We start from the raw sequence: 19,751 nt of genomic DNA, 5'->3' as shown, positions 1-19,751 counted from the left end.
AGGGTCCATTCACCGGCTGTGATTTCATAGCCTAGATATGTCACCTTTTGCCAGGTTATTTGAACTTTCTGTGATGGAACTCAATAACCACTTAGTCTGAGAAAATTCAATAAACTTACAGTCCATGCTACATTTTGCTTCTCTGCTTCAGTGGCTACCAGGATATCATCCACATACTGCAGCAGTGCTCTAACTCCAGATAGTTGCTCCCATTGCTCTAAGTCTTTGGCCAGCTGGTTGCCAAAGAGAGTTGGGCTGTTTTTAAAGTCTTGTTGGAGTACAGTCCATGTAGGTTGTGTTCTTCTCCCCATCTCTGAATTCTCCCACTCAAAAGCAAACAGCAACTGACACTCAGGGCTCAAAGGTAGACAGAAGAAAGTATCTTTAAATCCAGTACAATAAACCAGGCCAATTCAGGTTTCAGTTTTGTCAAAAAAGTATGTGGATTGGCCACAACAAGGTATAAATCCTCAATTGTTTTGTTCAAGACCCTATGGTCCTGAACTACTCTGTAATTCCCATCGGCTTCTTTGCTGGTAATATGGGAGTGTTATATTCGGGTTCACATTCTACTAGTAATCCATATTCCAAAAATCGTTCCATGATCAGGCAGATTATTTTTCTACCTTCTAACCTCAAGGGATATTGCCTCACTCTTACCAGTTTGGTTCCTGGTTTTATTTTAACTGTTATAGGTAAGGCTGTTTTGCCTTGCCAGGCATTTCAGTGGCCTATACCCCAGGGAATGCATGGTTCAACACTCTTTTGGCACTCTCATCTCTTCAGAGGGACTTAACAGGGCTAACTTAAAAGTTCAATTAAGTGGTCACCTCCTACTTTAATTTCTATTTCATTTTTTCCAAATTTTACTTCTGCTTCCAATTTTCCTAATAAATCCCACCCCAATAGTGGCTTGGGGAGTTTGACATATAAAGAAACTTAACGATCCCCAATTGTTTTCCAATTCAAACCTTAAAGGTTGAAGAAAATATGCCTTTTCACTTTAGCCAGTAGCTCTCTTTACCATTACAAAATCATCATCTACAGGGGTCAAAGCCTGAGAGGGTCTCCTGCCTGGACCGCCAATTGACGTGTAGAACAAACTCTATGACACGGTTAAGGGTTATAAAGCAGGTATGTATTGTGCCCGCGAGTGTGAGGGAGATAGTTCTGCCCAATTCGCACACGCTATTGTCTAACAAAGGGCTACTTACAGGGTACAGGTAGGGGTATGCATAAGCGCCTATTACATATTCATGACCTATCCCCTCTTCGTATTGTAATAAGTCCTCTTCGAGCTTACACTTGTTCAGTGTCTCTGGTAGATTTCCATGCGACAGAGCAGGATGCAAACAATTCTGTTTTCCACATTCCAAGTCCTTCATCCTTCTTATCTGCAGCTGTGTGCACATCGGCCTCTTAGTTATCAGCATTCAGGGACTTCGCGGCCTTTAACGAGCGGTTCGAATTCCAATAAGCCGAGGGTTTTTTATCATGGTGTTAGTTTACAGTGAATCATGTCTTCCTAACTTTCTCAGCCCTTTCCCTTCTATATATTGGCTTTTGCCCATTACCCGACCGCCCGGGACGGTCCGCCCGGGAGGCAGGGGGCGCTCTCCCCAGCCCGCCGCGCCGGCCCAGGGCCGTGTGCTTCCCTCTATTGGTCCAGTCGGCGGCTGGCCCCGCCTTCTTCCCTGTCACGCGGCGGGGCGCTGGGCTTCGGTAGGGTACGGCCCCGCTGACTGGGCTGAAGGAGCCATCGGGGTGGCAGTTGTGCGCTCGGTGGTCGCGGCTGCCACTGCTGCTTCCCCCATCCCCCGCCACCCTTCCCCGCCCGCTCGCCTGCCCTCCGCCATGCACCCGCGGCGCCCCGACGGCTTCGATGGCCTGGGCTACCGCGGGAGCGGTCGGGAGGAGCTGGGTCCCGGTGCCAGGCCCTTCGGCAGCGCCTCGGAGCTGGGCCACTGGGTGACCAGCCCGCCCGACATCCCCGGCAGCCGCAACCTCCACTGGGGCGAGAAGACGCCGCCGTACGGGGCCGGGACCCCTCTGGCAGGCGTCGGTCTCAACGAGGAGCCCAACCTAGGGGCGGGCGGCCCCGGCGCCGGTAAGAGAGGGCCCGGCCCGGCAAGGTAGCCGGCCTGTCGCCGCTCCGCCTGCCTCCCGCTCGTGTCCGGCTCCCGCCCTCCCTGGGCGACGCCGCGGCCAATCGGTAGCGGGTGACCCGTCCAGGCGGGCAAGGGCGTGCAGGTGGCAGCCGCGGACTGTGCTGCGGCCAGGCCGCGGCCATTCGGAACCTCGCGGATTTGCCGGCGCTGGGCAGCGCTCCTCCGCGCCGGGCCTGGAGGCGAGCCGCAGCCGTGGTGGCTGGCGGTGCCGAAGCACCAGCAAGAAACAAAGTTCTTTATAAGAAAAAGAACCTGTTCCCACGCCTGTTGCACTCCAGCGCCTGCTTTGCTGTGTAGCACGCAAACACGATTGAGAGTGGCAGAACGCACCCTGAAGCCTCTAGCTAAACAGTGTGTGGTCAGCTTCCCCTTTCCCATGTAGACGGTATCCTGCAAAAATCCTTCCTTCTTTGAAGGCAGGAAGTACCTCTGGGTCTTAGAGAATCTTTTGTGGTTCAGTCAGTGTCGATGTTTCAGACTTTATGTCGTCTGCCCAACATTGTACATTGAAAAAGTACGAGGTACGATGTGGGCTGCTGAAGGAAAGCTCTCACTTCGTAAGTGTTAGTGAAAGTACCGCTAGAATTTGAAGAAACAACCGTGGCTGTGTCTTCACCAGTAGTTGTTGGGAAACTGAGCAGAAGCTCTCAGAACTACAGTAGCATTTTATGCCTTTGTGAAACCAAGGTGAATTAAAGGAAACTTGCTAAATCTAGACTACTAAACATTGTCTCCTACACGTTGTCTCCTTTTAATTAAAAGGATGTTCTGAAACAGTTCATATACACGTGAATATAAAAGTTTTATGAAAGACTATTTAAATTTTCTTAATGCTGGTTTTGTGGTTTTTTAGGCTGTAGTGCTGTGGTTTTGTTCAAGTATAATGTGTAGAACTATTAGCTGGATTTTCATCCATAGTGCTACTTAAAACACTTCTTAAATATTCTTAGATCCTTGAACTTCCCCCCCCCCCCCCCGGTGTGTGTGTGTCTCCTGTACACTCATGGAGAGTCTGTTGAGGACTGAGCATTGTAGAGGACTAATAAGGAGTTACTGTATCCCTGAGTCCAGCTTCTGTGAGTGAGAAGGCTCATTTTCCCTTTAGGGGGGTCTCCATCTTTGTGTGGAGCTCCCCTGGCATTACTGATCCTCACAGCCTCCTTGCACCATGTAGATTGTAAGGCTGGCTAAGCATTAATTTTGAGTTACAGTTCTGATACTCTTCTTAAAATCTTTTCTGGTAACTCCCAATGTGTAAATGGCTGTCTGGTAGCACACAAATGAGGGTGAATCCATTACACTTGTTGCAATTTTAGCAGTTCTTGAGTAACCAGATTTTTGCAAAGGAGTGGAAAGAAACAACTGACATAAGAATTTGCATCATGTTGAGGTTTGTTATGTCATCATTGGTGTTTTGTGTTACTCTTTCCAAAGCTACTCTTTTTACAGTATTGGAAACCATCATGCATGCTAATTTTTTCTGTGATTGGTTTGACTTTTTAGATCTTAACATAGTCTCTTGTTTACTGTTCACTTTGTCTCTTTTTTTTTTTTTTCTGTCCGCTGGAGCTGCTTTAAGAAAATAGTAATTTTATTTATAAAAATATGTACAAACTCAAATGTAGTACAAAGTGCAGAGTTCCTGGGGGAATAGCCCTCTTGCTGAGATGCCATAAATATAACTTTTGAATGCTAGTACAACATAAAATTAGTTTTTCAGATCATATGTGTGGCATTTTCTCTAGCTTTGTGATTGTCACTGCTGTGTTATCTGTTTTCATTTTTTCAGAGCAGTTGAACAGATTTGCAGGCTTTGGTATTGGCCTTGCAAGGTAAGATTTGTGTAATAATTTTCAGCAATAATGAAGTGGTAAAGCTGTAAGTGTGTTATGATCCCTATGTACACTTCTGTGTTGTTTTTATGTCAGTAGACCTATGCAGTTGAAATAGCTTTAGAAACCTACTATCTGAAATCTGTGTAGGTTTCTGTTCTCTTTAGCTGCAGTGATTTATCAAAATTAATTAATCAGCAGTGACTATGAGAAACAATTTTCATACCATATGCCCAAGATATGTACCTTATCCAAGCAATCTGAAAATAACAGCAAGAAACTTTCCACATTTGACAGTTTTATTAATATTTTTAGGTAATGCAGATGTTTCCTAAGAGGGTGAAAATGTCTTCAAATATATTATCAAAGTATTCTCAAATAGTAACGTTGATCTAGCCAAGTGGTGCAATAACCATTTTATTATTTGTTATGATGACACTGGTTATTGATCGTATTTTTTAAAAAGTGGTGGAATTCAGTGTAATTAACAACATTTTCAGAAGCTTGAATTGTTTAGCATAAGGATCATTATAAGCATGTAATTTAATTTGTAGGATGCTGTCTTGGTCACTGTCACCTGATAAGGTTTTTCTTGGACAACATAACTGATGCAACTTGTGAAGTGGTTGGGGGAGGGAGTTAGCCTTGAAAAAAGTCAGGACTAAAAAAAGGTTTTCTCATTGACCTGAATATGAGACTTCTCAGAGGAAAGTGCTTTTCTCTTTAGAACATGAGAGTACTTGTGTCACCAAGTTAGGCCAACGTGGGAAGCCATAAAGTTCTTAGAGTGCACTTTTACTTAAAGAGACTTGTTACTTGACTACTTGTGTGACTTGCTCCTTACCCCATTGTTACCATCACTGATGCCCATCAGAACCTCTTTTAACTAGTTTGACCCACTAAAACAGAAGACAGACTCAATGGAAAAGCTGGATTGTATTTCTCTGTTTCGGTTAAGTTGATTTACCTGGGAGATGACTAGCTGTGAAAGCCAGCAGACATCAGCTAACTGAACCAGAGGGGGAAGGGATAACGAAGGAGTAGGAACAACCATTTTTGGCAAGGAGAGTTGCTTAAATTAGGTCATGCCATCTCATGAAACTGCTTGTCCCCCTTCTCCCCCTGTTTTGCTTGCAGTGGCTCAGTGCTCATTCTGACCCCTTGATGAGTCTGTTCTGTTTGTAAAAGAGTTGATGTGGCAGGGATGAGGAGGAGGAAGAACTAATACACACACATCCCCAAACGTATAAAGGTTGTTTGATTTCTTTACAAACTTACCAAGCTGAATGAACTGAGCTGAATACCAATACCAGTAAAGGAGTGGAGCCATATGTCAGAAACATGTTCATCATCTTCAGGAACAGAGATGTTAGCATGAGTCAGTTGCCATTTTGAAGTGTAAGCTTTGCTTTAATCAAACGTGACAAAGTTTTCCACATCCTGTGAGCACCTTGGTTGAGTTGGCTTCCATCATAATACGTATCAGCTGGAATATAGAGAAAGTTTTACCTCTTTCAGCAGTAGCAAACTACAGATGAGCTTAATAGTTACAGAACTGCCCAATACTTTTCTGTGCCAACTAGTACTTGTTTATCCAGAGTAAAATCCCTGAAAGAGACCTACTCCAGATGATCATGTAAGTTGATGCTCAGAGCTGTTACTTGAGGTGCTTAGAGCCTGGAGGTTTTGGTTTTCTAAGCCATATCCCAGGTTTGAGCCATGTACAGGTAAGTACTCTGATCACTCAGGCACTTTGAATGAAAAGTTTCTTTGGGTGGCTATGACCAGGAATCCTACTTTACAACTAAAGAACTTTCCTATGAAGGTTTGATTGAAATACCATTTCTGAGGATGGAGGAAGCATTGGTTTTGGGCAGTGGCATTTTATGATTAAAAAAATGACAACTGTCAGTACCAGTCATATGGCTCTGCTAAGGAGAGTCTTGATTAATCATGTAGTATGTGGAATTAGCATAAAGCTGGAGACTGATATCTTTTCATAGTACTGGCCTGTTTTGCTCCCTCATATTTTCCAGAGGGAATATTTAAGAAACTTCATATTTAGCTTTGTCTATAAAAAAAACATACATATATATATATAGCCTTTTTCACAGTGATTGTACTAGTCAGATCTTTTTGATACTTTAGGGTATTGGCAGGCTGTCAGGTAGCCATCCAAAATGCCACATTAATTCACCAGATAATGTATAGTTTTTCCAAATGCTGATCTAATGTGAAAAATAAGAAACCTTTTCTAATAAATTTAATTCTAATAAGTTTATGATGGCTTCTCATGCTTTAAATACACTTTTCTTTTAAAGCTTATTTACAGAAAATGTGTTGGCACATCCTTGCATTGTTCTACGCCGTCAGTGTCAGGTAAGTCCTTTATTACCTCTTCCAGTCAGAGCTCCTATGTACTGAAAGATTTCTGTGTTTTCACGGTCTGTAGAGTATAAAGAAGGTTTACGAATCTTATGGAGATGCTGATGGGTTGTTATTATTTGTAGCATACATGGTTTTCATTCTGAAATACAACTTCTCTTAAACATTCTTAGTCATTTTGACTTGGACAGTAGAAAATAGATTATAACAAGTGTTTCAGAGTCTGCAGAGCAACTTTGAGATCCTCATTTACAAGCAAGATGCGTTGTTTCCAATTTGTTCAGGTTTATGCTTGCTTTATTGTTTGCATTTTCAGCATACTAATGCTTAAAAGTTCAGCTTGTTTCCCTAAATGTCATGGAAAAATTATTAATACTTAGGCAACTTCAGGTGACCTTCACAGAGATCAAGTCCTTATTTTGAAGTACTTTGCCCTCTAAAGTTGCAACATCTGTTTATAAAACTGCCACTATTTATGTTTTTAACAGGTTAACTATCATGCTCGGAATTATCATCTCACTCCATTTACTATTGTCAATATTATGTACAGCATCAATAAGACACAGGTCAGTATTTGGTATCAGCCTGTATCTGAGCAGTGAGTACTATAGCACATATGTACATTGAGATCTTTCACTATGTAACTGGTGGTTAAAAATATGTCTGCTGTAATAGTGTGTTATTTTTGTGGTTGCAGAAATGTTTCAAGAAGATAATTGTAAATAGTATTTTAAAGTAGTATAGTATTCAGTGGGGAGAAATTGCAACAAAACACAAGGTTTCTGAAACAAAGTTTTTTCGCTAGGGTTCTAAAAAATAATGAGTTTACGTGGATAAGGACATTATCATAGAATCATAGAATGGTAGGGGTTGGAAGGGACCTTCAGAGATGATCTAGTTCAACCCCCCTGCAGAAGCAGGTCAGTCTAGATCAGGTCGCATAGGAATGTGTCCAGGCAGGTCTTGAAGACCTCTAAGGAAGGAGACTCCACACCCTCCCTGGGCAGCCTGTACCGGGGCTCCATCACCTTCACAGTAAAATGTTTTTTTCTTATGTTTAAATGGAACTTTTTGTGTTCCAGCTTCATACCATTACCCCTTGTTCTGTCACTAGATACAGTAGAAAAAAGGGATGCCCCAACCTCCTGACAGCCACCATTTAGATATTTATAAATATTGATAAGATCCTCCCTCAGTCTCCTCTTCTCTAGACTAAACAGCCCCAGTTCCCACAGCCTTTCCTCATAAGGAAGACGCTCTAGTCCCCTTACTATGTTGATGGCCCTGAGCTGGACTCTCCAGAAGTTCTCTGTCCCTCTTGAGCTGAGAAGCCCAGAACTAGACACAGGACTCCAGATGAGGCCTCACCAGGGCAGAGTAGAGGGGGAGAAGAACCTCCCTCAACCTGTTGGACACATTTTCCTAGATGCATCCCAGGATGCCATTGGCCTTCTTGGCCATGAGGGCACATTGCTGGCTCATGTTCAGTTCATTATCTATCAGGACTCCCAGGTCTCTCTCTGTAGAGCTGCTCTCCACTGCTGTTCGACCCCCAGCCTGTACTGGTGCATGGGGTTGTTCCTTCCCAGTTGCAGGACTCTGCATTTGTCCTTGTTGAAACTCATGAAGTTTCTCTCTGTCCAACTCTCAGGCTGTCCAGATCCCACTGAGTGGGAGCACAGCCTTCTGGGGAATCAGCCAGTCCTCCCAGTTTGGTGTCATCAGCGAACTTGCTGAGGGTACACTCTGTCCTCTCATCCAGGTCGTTGATGAAGATATTGAACAAGACTGGCCCCAGAACCCATCCCTGTGGAACTCCACTGCCACAGGCCTCCCAACTCGACTCTCTCATCACCCTCTGGGCTCTGTCATTCAGCCAACTCTTGATCCATCTCACTGTCCACTCATGTCCACACTGCCTGAGTTTTCTGATGAGGATGTTATGGGAGACCGTGAAAAGCCTTGCTGAAGGCAAGGTAGATGACATCTGCTGCTCTCCTCTCATCTTGCCAGCTGGTTATGCACTCATTATGTAAATTAGTAATTCCAAAGTTAGTATTGCATGAATTTCCAGTTCTGTATGGGAATGGCAGTCCTGAATCTCAGATGAGAAGAAAGTAAGAAAAGACTTTCTGGATTTCTCAAGCATGTGCTTTAACATCCTGAGCTCATTTTGTCCATTGAAAATGGCATTGAGTTTATAGCGCAAAGTATTGACAGTGAGAGATAAGCCTCCAAAATTGTTGACAATGTTTGAAATTATTGAAGAAGAAAGTTTCTTCAGAGCTGAAAAATTAGTTGTCCTCTGACTTTGGTGATATGAAGTTTAATGATAGGATTCTGGCTCTTTGTGATCTGAATTTGCTGAAATTTTATTACAAAATCAGATTAAAAGATTTGAGGTTTACTTTACGTGAATCAAAGTGTGTTGCATATTTCAAAACACAGGGTCCAAGAGCTCTCTGGAAAGGAATGGGCAGCACTTTCATTGTTCAGGGCATAACCCTTGGAACAGAAGGCATCATAAGTGAATTCACACCTTTGCCAAGGTATTGCGTGGGGTTTTTTTACTGACATATTTAAAGTGTTAGAAATATAAGACTGTTTGAAAAATTTTACCTGATTAGAACAGTCAAATATTTAATAGGTGTTTTCAATACAGTGTGGTTGTCTTGTCAAAGACAACCTTGGAATTAATAGTAGGAGACTCTTTCTGGGAGTGTTTTGTGTTTGGTATGTTTTCCTGCTGGTCTAAGTACAGAAGTAACATAACAAATTGGTCTTCAGAGTAATTCCACTGTAATAAAAGAATTCATAGGTTTCTTTTTGAGTTTTGGTTTGTATTTTATGGTATGATCAAATACTATGTCTAAAGAGAAAAAGTCTTAGTTTCATTAATCTAAATACAGAAAACTTACATGGCTAATGAGCCAGCACTAACAATGTGCTGAACATTTTTACTGTCTTTGGTAGCTGAGAGAACAGAATGGCCTGCATTTGTAAATGAGAAGACATGGTAAATAAGAGTCTATGTGGCTGTCAGCTTTGTCTTCTGACAACTATATGTACGTTGTTCAGTATTCTTGTAATAAAGAGGTTACAACTAAAAATTAGTGATTTCATTTGAAGCGATATTAATCATTCTACTTCACCATGTCTACCTTTGGCTATAGTAGCGTACTAATAACTTTTATTTCTATTTGTGACCCTGCCTACTTTTCATGCTGAACTACAGCTCCAAGATTATGGTAAAATAGTGTGTTGTATTTCTGCTTTGAGGTACTGATAAGGAGTTTTTGTCTAAAGACTTTCCTTCAAAGTGTCTTCTTTTGGAATGGTGCAGACCTAACAGTAAGGGCTAGCAACTGTAATGACACATATTGTCAGTTTTGTAACAGATATCTCAAGAGTAAGCAGCTTGTGTAAGAGTTTATTATATAAAGTAACTAAAACTTTTAGTAAAATGCAAGGAGACTGTCAGATAATCCAAAGTTAGGGAAAGATACTTAACAGTTGCAGGGCATGCATTGAAGCCAGTAAAACGAGAAAGACTTGTCTTGGAAAATATATTAGGGAAGCAGGCAAGTAGTTGGGTTTAAGGCTGATTAAATTTGAATGGACCGGTAGGCTTGAGAATCATGTTAGCTTTCAGAAGAGACAAGAGCATATTTTTAATGTGTGGACAGAGACCAAGTACTTAAGGGACATGGAAAACTGACCTGATTTTAAAGGTAAGAAATGTATGCAGGCTGAATCAAACTACTGTTAGATGCATGCATGCATACTAACAAGAATAAGTCTTTGCAGGTTCTGGCATTCCTCAAAAGCGCTAGCAAAAGCATTTAATATTTAAATTGAGTGGAGTGTGTATTTAAGCTTTTTGGTCAGCTTTGTCTCATATGTAACTGAAATTCCCAGGCATACACCTCCCTCCAGTGTGACTTGTTCTTGGTTTTAAATTCTGCTATAGGGTATGCTTAAGTTCATGAGACGAGACACTGTTTATATTTTAATAGTTCTGATTTCTGTGCAAGGTGAGCAAGGATTTTCTAACTGAGGGCCAGCTGTTCAGTAGTTTGAAAAGTAAGCTGGTGCTGCTGCTGAAATAAGCAATCCTTTCTGCTGGTACTTGCGTATTCCTTCCTTAGTGCTGCCCCCATCCTGGTGCCAATATGAGAACAGTCACAAAGTAGACTGGACTGGGAAGTGATCTGGCTAAAATGATGGTCTTACATGTGCACCATCCCATGCAGTTTTCTACTGCATGCTCTGCCTTCCTTTTTAAGGGTAGCATGCATGTTTGGGCTGTCACAGGGAGGTGAAGGTTATTGCTTATAGCAGCAGTGCTGGCAAATTTTATTTGAAAGAGTATTTAACTGCATTATCGAGCTCCAAAGGACACAGGAAGTAAGATGTCAATTACGCTTACATATCACAATATAATAAAACAATCTTTCTGTTTTATGAGAGGGGCCCAGAAATCAGTGTTAACGTTTTTGTGGCAAGGCGAATGTACTTCTGTACTAGACAAGCTCATTCTGTAGTTGTTCTTCCACTACAGGAAGTGTTACACCTAGTGGATTGACAGGTTAGGCTTTCACACATTAGTTTGGTTAGTTTTGGTTAGATTTTCCATATCATTTAGGTATTATGGCTGTAGTGGATGTGGTCCAAGCATCCAGAATACATAATGATAAGTGATCTTCCCTTCCTCTTTAGTGACTGAGCTATGTATTTAGGAAAGTGATAGCTACTCCTTACACATAATTCTTCAGAAAGAATAAAGAGTTTCATTTCTCGGATTATAGTAGTTGTAAGTACAGGCAGTGGGTGAGTGTAATTCTTGAACAAGAATTGAAGCTGAACACTTCATAGTATGTTACTAAAAATAGTCTACTGTGTCCAACATTTCAGACAGCAATACCTTTACTTCATAACTAGAGTGATTACCAAATGTATGGTAAAATACATCTGGTATTTGAACCTTGTCTTGAGCCAGGAGGGATTACATTTTCTGTCTGACAAAGTGGAGTTAATGTTTACTCTTCATATTAAAGTGTGTAATGAGAAAATACTATTTTAAGGAGATTTTTCTTTAAAGTCTCCTTTCTGTTAAACACATGAGTTTTCTTTTGTTTTACCAGGATGTGCTAAAGACTGCTTATAGGCCAAAATATTTGTTAAATCTGTATAGAATTAGTATGCAGCTTCTAGTCTGGCCTACTATACTTGGTTTGGTCTTGTCTAACTGTGTCAGAATGTGATTTAGGTTTTTAGGAAAGAAACAACAACTGGGTAAACGTAACTTCGAAGAACAGCAAAAGCATAACCAAATCAAAAACATGATTAAAAAAAAAATCTAAGTTGGGAAGCTATTGAGATTTTTAAATAATCCAATATTCCCTTGAAAATGATTATAAGAATTAGTACATAGGATGCAGAATAAACGCAAAACACTGAAGCCAGTAGCTGTGAGAGTCACAGACACCTCATTAATAGTTTAAAGGTTTTTGTGATAGAGTACCTAACAGACCCAGATAACTTCAAAATTTTAAGTGTGACTTAATAAATGTATGTGTGTTTTCACTATGGGGAATTCTGCAATATAAACTGATAATGGAACACCAGTACGAAAACTGGTTGCACAGAAGAAATGTTGAGAATGACACATCCTTATCCATATTAAGGTAAATGCTTTTATTTTTAGGGAGCTTTCACATAAATGGAACCTCAAGCAGATAGGTGGACACGTTCTATTGAAAGGGTAAGTATACTGTGTGTAATTATTACCTCATGTCTTATAATATAAACAGTAATAAAGCTACTGAGTAGACATTAGTTTAATGTGCAGCTGTGATTCCTTGACAGGGTGCTAATAGTAAATATCTAATTTTGATTGTTCTTAACACTCTTGATTGCATACACCACTTTCACAGATTATTTTCTCATACTAGAGAAAACCCTCCACACTCCCTGTGTTGTCTGTATGGGACCTGACTAATTTAAAAGATTAGATTTTTAAATAATAATTAAATTATGATAATTGAGAGACTTGAATCAGTGTGGTCACATGAAAATTTAACAGAACTTCCGTCTGAAGTTCATCTCAACTTGGGTGACATGCATTTTAATAATTGAGTTATGATTTGTTAATTTTTCTCAGGCATGACTCAGTAGATAACTTTATCAACTTTCAGGTGTATTTGGCTAAAATTATAGTGTTGTTGTGACCTTAATTCTTATCTTGTTAATTTCTACAGTTTAACACATGTGATTGCAATGCCTTTTTATTCTGCAAGCCTGATTGAAACTGTACAGGTATGGTATATATATTTACTACATTTTAAAAGATACTGTTATTCTCTTTATAGATTAGATTACGTGGTGAAGTGAGTCTACGGCTTTGGATACAGACTTACATTGTTGAGGTTGCATTTGTTTTCCTTGAGGCTGTATGACTTGGTAACTAACAGAAAAAGTATTTACTATTAGGGGTATATTACTTAGACTATCTTAAGTCTAAATTTCAAATTAGAAAGGACGGTTGATATAGTTGGAGTATATTGCGTGTGAAATAAGGACAAGTTACTTCTCTAAGTTCTAGCAGGTAAACCATGAAGAAGGTTTTCTCATGTAAAAGCTTAAAAAGTTTCCTAGGCAAGTTGTTTCAGTGACTCCTCCCCTATAATAACTGTAAAGCTTTTCCAGTAATTCAGCTTTGCTTTTCCAAAATACTGAACTCTGCTATTTCAGGACTACTTTCATTCAGTCAGCTTTTTGCTTTTAAATTTTCTTCTATTTTTTCCTTAGCCTTAAGAATAAATATCCAGACTGCCACTTAAGATACAGCTTACTCTGTAGAGTTATAGAAGTTAACTCAGAGCACTGTACAGTGGATGTGAGTTGTTTTATCTCCTTCTGGAGAAGGACACAGTTTAGCAATGCAGAAGTAGTTCAGGGTAATTCTCTCAGCTATTTTGATACAGTGAGTTGCTCTTGATTAATGCCGTATTATCTTTCTGCAGCTAACAGAACTCTTACGGTGAAGTGAGCTGTCAGGTAGAGGATGGTGCAGGATAGTCACTCTTACCAGTCATCAAAATAATAATAATTTTCATTCATAGCATAGGCAACTTGTAAGAATTGTCAAATCAGAATTTGATCCAGACATTTAAACCTACAGTTGAACTGTAGGTTTAATGTCTACAAAATATTGCTGCTTCTGTGGAGAAAAGGCAAACAAGTTTGAAGAAAGCAACTTGAAGGAAAACAAATCAAAAAGCCAAAACAGCATATCCCCAGCTTTTTAGGCAGGTGATCATCTCTGTAAAGCATTGCTTATGAAAAGAATTCTGCTATGATCTGAGAGTGTTAGGCTGAGTAGGTTCAGCTGTGTGCAAACATGTTATTGGATAGGTGTGTATATGCTGTATGAAATGTATTCTACAGTTCCTGGAAACATTATAGTGAACTTTCCTATTAGAAACACAGAAGAGGTAACAGTGACATTTATGAAGACTTTATGCTGTATTAATCAGTGCATTGAGGCAACTTGGCTTACCAGGTTTACGTTATATTCCTGTACTGCAAGAGGATAGTGACCAATAGCAAACTATGAAAGTTAAAGATTGTGTGACTTGTTACTGTATTTACATTAACATTTGTCTTAATTCTGATAAATCATACTGATCAGCAGTATTGGTTTGACACACTTCTCCAAGTAAATATTTAATCTGTAAATGGTAGAATTTTGTAGCTGTCAACATTGATGGTTTTGTCTTTAACTTTTCAAACCACATGGTGGCATGTTTGACAAAAGCAAGTACAGCTTTGAAGTGCAATGACTACAATGGGACATGGGAGAACCAAATTGAGTAGGTGCCGAACTTAAAGTCTGGAAAAACTTGTTAATCTCAAGTATTTGAACTAGTTTCTCTCCTGCACAGACTGAGTGTGGAGGGTTTGCAGGCTGTTGTCTTTTCCTGTGCCAGTTCATCCTGGCATGAGATCAGGAGACAGCCAGCATCAACTCAGACTTGGGGACTGAGTAGAACTCACAAATCATGAATTTTAGATGCAGCAGAGATGATAAAACACTGACTTTTTCTAAGGATTAGAAAAGGAAATTATGTCTTTGGCTTAATCCTAAAGTCATGGGTGGAGTATAACAGAGTAAGTAATTACTAAGGGAATTCTTTCTTTTAATTTGACTTTTATGTTACTTAAATAAAGATTCTTTAAGGTGCATATATTCTTTAAAAGCATGGCTGCTTGAATGCTCTCAAGAGTTACAGCAAATTATTTTTATCTATATACCTGTGCAGATAGGATAGCATGCAAGTGTTCAACTCTTTCACAGCAGTGATAAAATGTCAAAGTGGCTGTCAATATGGTTATAAAATGGGCAGCACAAGTTGTAACTATTTATTTGTGCTCATAGAGCGACATAATTCGAGATAATCCTGGCATCCTGGAGTGCGTGAAGGAAGGGATCGGCAGAGTGGTAGGCATGGGAGTACCCCATAGCAAGCGACTGCTTCCTCTGGTGGTCTTGGCTTTTCCAACTGCTCTGCATGGAGTTCTTCACTATGTCATAAGTTCTGTCATCCAGAAGCTTGTTTTGTTTGTTCTGAAAAGGGATAACTCCCACAACCTTCCAACAGAGAGTTCCACTTCTGTTCAGAGCATGCTGGATGCGTATTTTCCAGAACTTATTGCTAGCTTTGCTGCTAGCCTCTGTGCTGATGTCATGCTTTACCCACTGGAGACAGTTTTACACCGCCTTCACATTCAAGGGACACGCACAATAATCGACAATACAGACCTCGGCTATGAAGTGCTTCCCATCAATACGCAATATGAAGGAATGAGAGACTGCATAAATACTATAAAGCAGGAAGAAGGAATGCTGGGTTTTTATAAAGGTTTTGGAGCTATTGTGGTACAGTACACCTTGCATGTGGCAGTTTTACAGCTTACCAAAATCATTTACTCAACACTGCTTCAAAATGTATCTTAATCTGTTCAGGTGTTGATTTGGCACAGTGGACACGATTGATTTACTACCCTAATTACCATTTAGTATGGCTAAGAAAATGAACTTAGGAGTCCACTCTGTGGATTCTCCTCTCACTCTCAAAACTTGTTTTAAAAATGGGGATATAGATGCTGAAGTGTAATTAAAAAAAAAGTACTGTTTAAAAACATAGTCACAACTTGAATACATAATGTGCAGTCATACAGAAAGGAGTTGGATTTCAAATGCAGTTGAAGTGAGGACTCACCTTTCCTCTTACCAATTAACTGACTTAAGGGATAGGTATGAATTCTTAATACCTGCTTTATAAGCATCACATCTGATATTTAATTTGGACTGCTAGCCAGTTCAAAGGAGTTTATTTTCCTAAGCTGAAAGAACCTGCATGTGGAAGACTAATGGGTTTACTGATCTTTTAAATGTTTCCAACTTCACTGTTAATGGAGCTGTGAGTAAAATAAAGCCTGTAAAATTAACTTAAATAGACATATATGTTATAATTTACAGGTGCACTTCTAGAAGACTTTGCTGCAGTGTGTCAGAAGACAATGAAGGGAAATCTTTAGCTTTGTCCATAGTAACAAAAACTTGGGTTTGGGCAAAATTGCACAGAATGCAAGTTTGTCTGACTTGATTGTTTGCAAGGCTTAAGATTAAACTAAAGTGTGTGAATAAAGCAAATTAGAAACAAGTATGTGCATGTGTAAGTGCCATTTTCAGTCAACTTTCCACTCATAACTTCAGGGTTTAGTTTTACTCTGCTACTTTGTGTAAAAGTAGAATAATCTTACAAATGTTCTGTAGTATCAATGTGGAAAGTATATAGAAAGCATAAAAAAATTCATTGACTCTTCCTACACTTTTTCTAGAGGCCCGTACACAGTTACCTATTTACTATTTAGTGCTCATGTCCATTTAATGTCTGCTGGAGTAGGTATTTTATGGAGCAGAATTAAGTCTGTTTATTTAAAGGCAAACAACTGAAAAGTACCAGTTTTGCCCTCTTCCCCTAGGAAATGAAGACTTTCAGTCTGAAAATGAGTTCAGATCATTCTAAATAACTTAGTCCTTGGTTTCATTAGTAAACATTGGAGGGAGTGTGTGGTGGGTTTTTTTGGGGGGGGGGTTAGTGGTTTTATTTTTTAGCAAATAAAAGAAGCATGTGGATAGTTGCTTTTAAATTACAAGGCTGCTGCCTTTTTCACACTTTCATGTGGCAAGTCTGCCTTTGTGAATAATGTAAATTGATGTGCATTTTAATCATTGTGTAGTAGGTGTCACTTATGGAAAGCAGCCATGGCAAAATAATGAAAAGGCGTTGCTATTCGTAAGTTCTGTTTGCAGGTCTACTTTGCTATTATTAATCTAACTTTCATGTATTTTAAATGCCTAAGTGTTGAAATGGAAAGCATAGTGAACTTGGGAACTGATTTTTGAAACACTGTTAATTGCAAACTTAGTATCTAGAATGGAAGCAACAAAATAAAATGAGAATTCACTGCAAATATTTTGAAGTAATTCACTGAAGAAGCATGTCAAGGAATCACAGTTTGTATGTTATGTTTTATTGTAGACTTCAGAGTGGCTTTTTCAAATTCCTCAACTTTCCTAAGTTCAAGAACATCTTGAATTAAGCTACAGGCAAGAACTTTGATAAAAACACTCAATTCCTGGTTTCTATTTTTTAAGTTTCTGTAAGAATGAAGAGGATTAGAGAATCATCCAGATTGGAAAGGATATTGGCAGGTTGTCTAGTCCAAATTCCAGCTCAAATCAAGGCCAACATTATCTTCAGACCAGGTTGTGCAGGCCCTTGTCCAGTAAAGTTTTTAATTCCAATCTTCTAATACTAATCTAATAGGAATAAAATTTTAGGGAAAGCATTTTGTCATACAAAATGGCGGATGCCCCTTTATATACTGTGCAAGGGGAAGATGAGTTTTTAGAGCAGCACTAGATACTGTGCTAGACTATTAATTTTTGACAATCCTGATTTTGTTGCTGAGTTTTACAGATATGATCTATGCTAGAGTCTCAGATCTGTAACTTGAAGCTAGGTGAGAAGGAATGCTGTCAACTTATGGCAACTGTGTGCAGTGGAAAAACAGTTTAGTTTGGGCTACTCTGTTTTGCTTGTTTTCCCATGAAAATGTTTTGATTGCTTGTATATACTTGCTTTACCTTCCCAGAGAAGTACCACTCTGCTTTGTCCCAAGTTGCTATTTTTGCATGTGCAAAAAATGTAAGTGAACAGAAGGCGGAAAATAAGTGTTTTTTAACCTTTTTCAGTTATAAGTGCACTGTTACTGTATTTTTGTCTTTTATCTGGATCTTAAATCTAGGTACTCAATTTTTAGCTTAGGTAAGTGATCAATAGGTGACTTGAGCAGAATGTACTACCAAAAGCCACAAAATGCTAAATTGCTGTAGCAAGTAGTTGTTAATGTTCTGGAATATGAAAAATTCCTTTCCTCCTGATTCTTCAAATAATTACCTTTTCATGCATTTTTTTTTCTGACTTTATTTTTAAATAGGATAACTGATTTCAAGAAGAACATAGAATGGTAGGGGTTGGAAGGGACCTTTAGAGATCATCTAGTCCAACTCCCCTGCAGAAGCACATTCACATAGATCAGGTCGCATAGGAACATGACCAGGCAGGTCTTGAAGACCTCCAAGGAAGGAGACTCCACAACGCCCCTGGGCAACCTGTTCCACTGCTCTGTCACCCTCACAATGAAATAGTTTTTTCTTCTATTTAAGTGGCACTTTTTGTGTTCCAGGTTCATCCCATTACCCCTTGTCCTATTACTATCTACAATAGAAAAGAGGGATGTCCCAACCTCTTGACACCCACCCTTTAGATATTTATAAATGTTAATAAGATCAACCCTCAGTCTCCTCCAGACTAAACAGCCCCAGTTCCTGCAGCCTTTCCTCGTATGAAAGATGTTCTATACCCTTGATCATCTTGGTGGCCCTGTGCTGGACTCTCTCCAGCAGTTCCCTGTCACTCTTGAGCTGAGGAGCCCAGAACTGGACACAGGGCTCCAGATGAGGCCTCACCAAGGCAGAGTAGAGGGGGAGCAAAACCTTCCTTGACCTGCTGGCCACACTCTTCTTGATGCATCCCAGGATGCCATTGGCCTTCTTGGACATGAGGACACATTGCTGGCTCATATTTAGCTTATTATGAATCAGGACTCCCAGGTCTCTCTCTGCAGAGCTGTTCTTCAGCAGGTCAACCCCCAGAATGGGGGTGCATAGGGTTGTTCCTTCCCAGATGCAGGACTCTGCACTTGTCCTTGTTGAACCTCATGTGGTTCCTCTCTGCCCAACTCTCAAGCTGGTTGAGATCCCACTGAATGGCAGCACAGCCTTCTGGGGAATCAGCCAGTCCTCCCAGTTTGGTGTCATCAGCCAACTTACTGAGTGTATACTCTGTCCCCTCATCCAGGTGGTTGATGAAGATATTGAACAAGACTGGGCTCAGAACCCATCCCTGTGGAACTCCACTGCCCACAGGCCTCCCAACTCGATTCCATGCCATTGATCACCATCCTCTGGGCTCTATCATTCAGCCAGCTCTCCATCCACCTCACTGTCCACTCATCCAAGCCACACTGCCTGAGCTTTCTGATGATGATGTTGTGGGAGACAGGGTCAAAAGCCTTGCTGAAATCAAGGTAGAGGACATCAACTGCTCGCCCCTCATCTAGCCAGCCAGTTATGCACTCATAGAAGGATATCAGGTTAGTCAAACAGGATTTCCCGTTGGTGAAGCCATGTTGACTCCCCCTGATAACCATCTTCATATATTCAGTGATAACATTCAGGATGAGATGTTCAATCACCTTTCCAGTGAGGGAGGTGAGGCTGACTGGCCTGTAGTTTCCTGGGTCATCCTTCCTGCCCTTTTTGAAGACTGGCGTGACATTGGCCTTTCTCCAGTCCTCAGGCACCTGGCCTGTCCTCCATGATTGTTCAAAAATGATAGAGAGAGGCTTAGCAATCACATCAGCCAGCTCTCTCTAGGATGCATCCCATCAGGACCCATTGACTTATGAGCCTTAAGCTTGGCCAACAAGTCTTTAACCTCTTCCTCTTCCACCCAGGGTGAGTCCTCTGCTGTCGTGGCCATCCTGTTATCCTTGCCGGACTGGGCTTCCCGAGGGTCAGCCTTGGCTGTAAAGACTGAAGCAAAGAAGGCATTCAGTACTTTGGCCTTCTCTGCACCCTCAGTGTTTAGCAGCAGGCCCACATTACCCCTCACCATCCTTCTGCTGCTGATGTACCTGAAAAATGCCTTATTGCTGTCCTGAACATCCC

At 40.5% G+C, this 19,751-nt stretch overlaps 1 protein-coding gene across 1 annotated transcript; it reads left to right on the top strand.

Annotated features, from left to right (window-relative positions):
• Positions 1 to 1,722: 1,722 nt before the first annotated feature.
• Positions 1,723 to 15,904, top strand: SLC25A46 (solute carrier family 25 member 46). Its single transcript, XM_062018087.1, has 8 exons — positions 1,723 to 2,107; positions 3,958 to 4,000; positions 6,322 to 6,379; positions 6,874 to 6,951; positions 8,834 to 8,934; positions 12,093 to 12,149; positions 12,646 to 12,703; positions 14,826 to 15,904. The coding sequence occupies exons 1-8, from the start codon at positions 1,855 to 1,857 to the stop codon at positions 15,402 to 15,404; spliced, it is 1,227 nt and encodes a 408-aa protein (XP_061874071.1). The 5' UTR covers positions 1,723 to 1,854; the 3' UTR covers positions 15,405 to 15,904.
• Positions 15,905 to 19,751: the final 3,847 nt, after the last annotated feature.

The sequence above is a fragment of the Colius striatus genome, chromosome Z, assembly GCF_028858725.1.
Source record: "Colius striatus isolate bColStr4 chromosome Z, bColStr4.1.hap1, whole genome shotgun sequence".
Taxonomy (NCBI): domain Eukaryota; kingdom Metazoa; phylum Chordata; class Aves; order Coliiformes; family Coliidae; genus Colius; species Colius striatus.
This window is presented reverse-complemented; position numbering and strand designations above follow the sequence as displayed.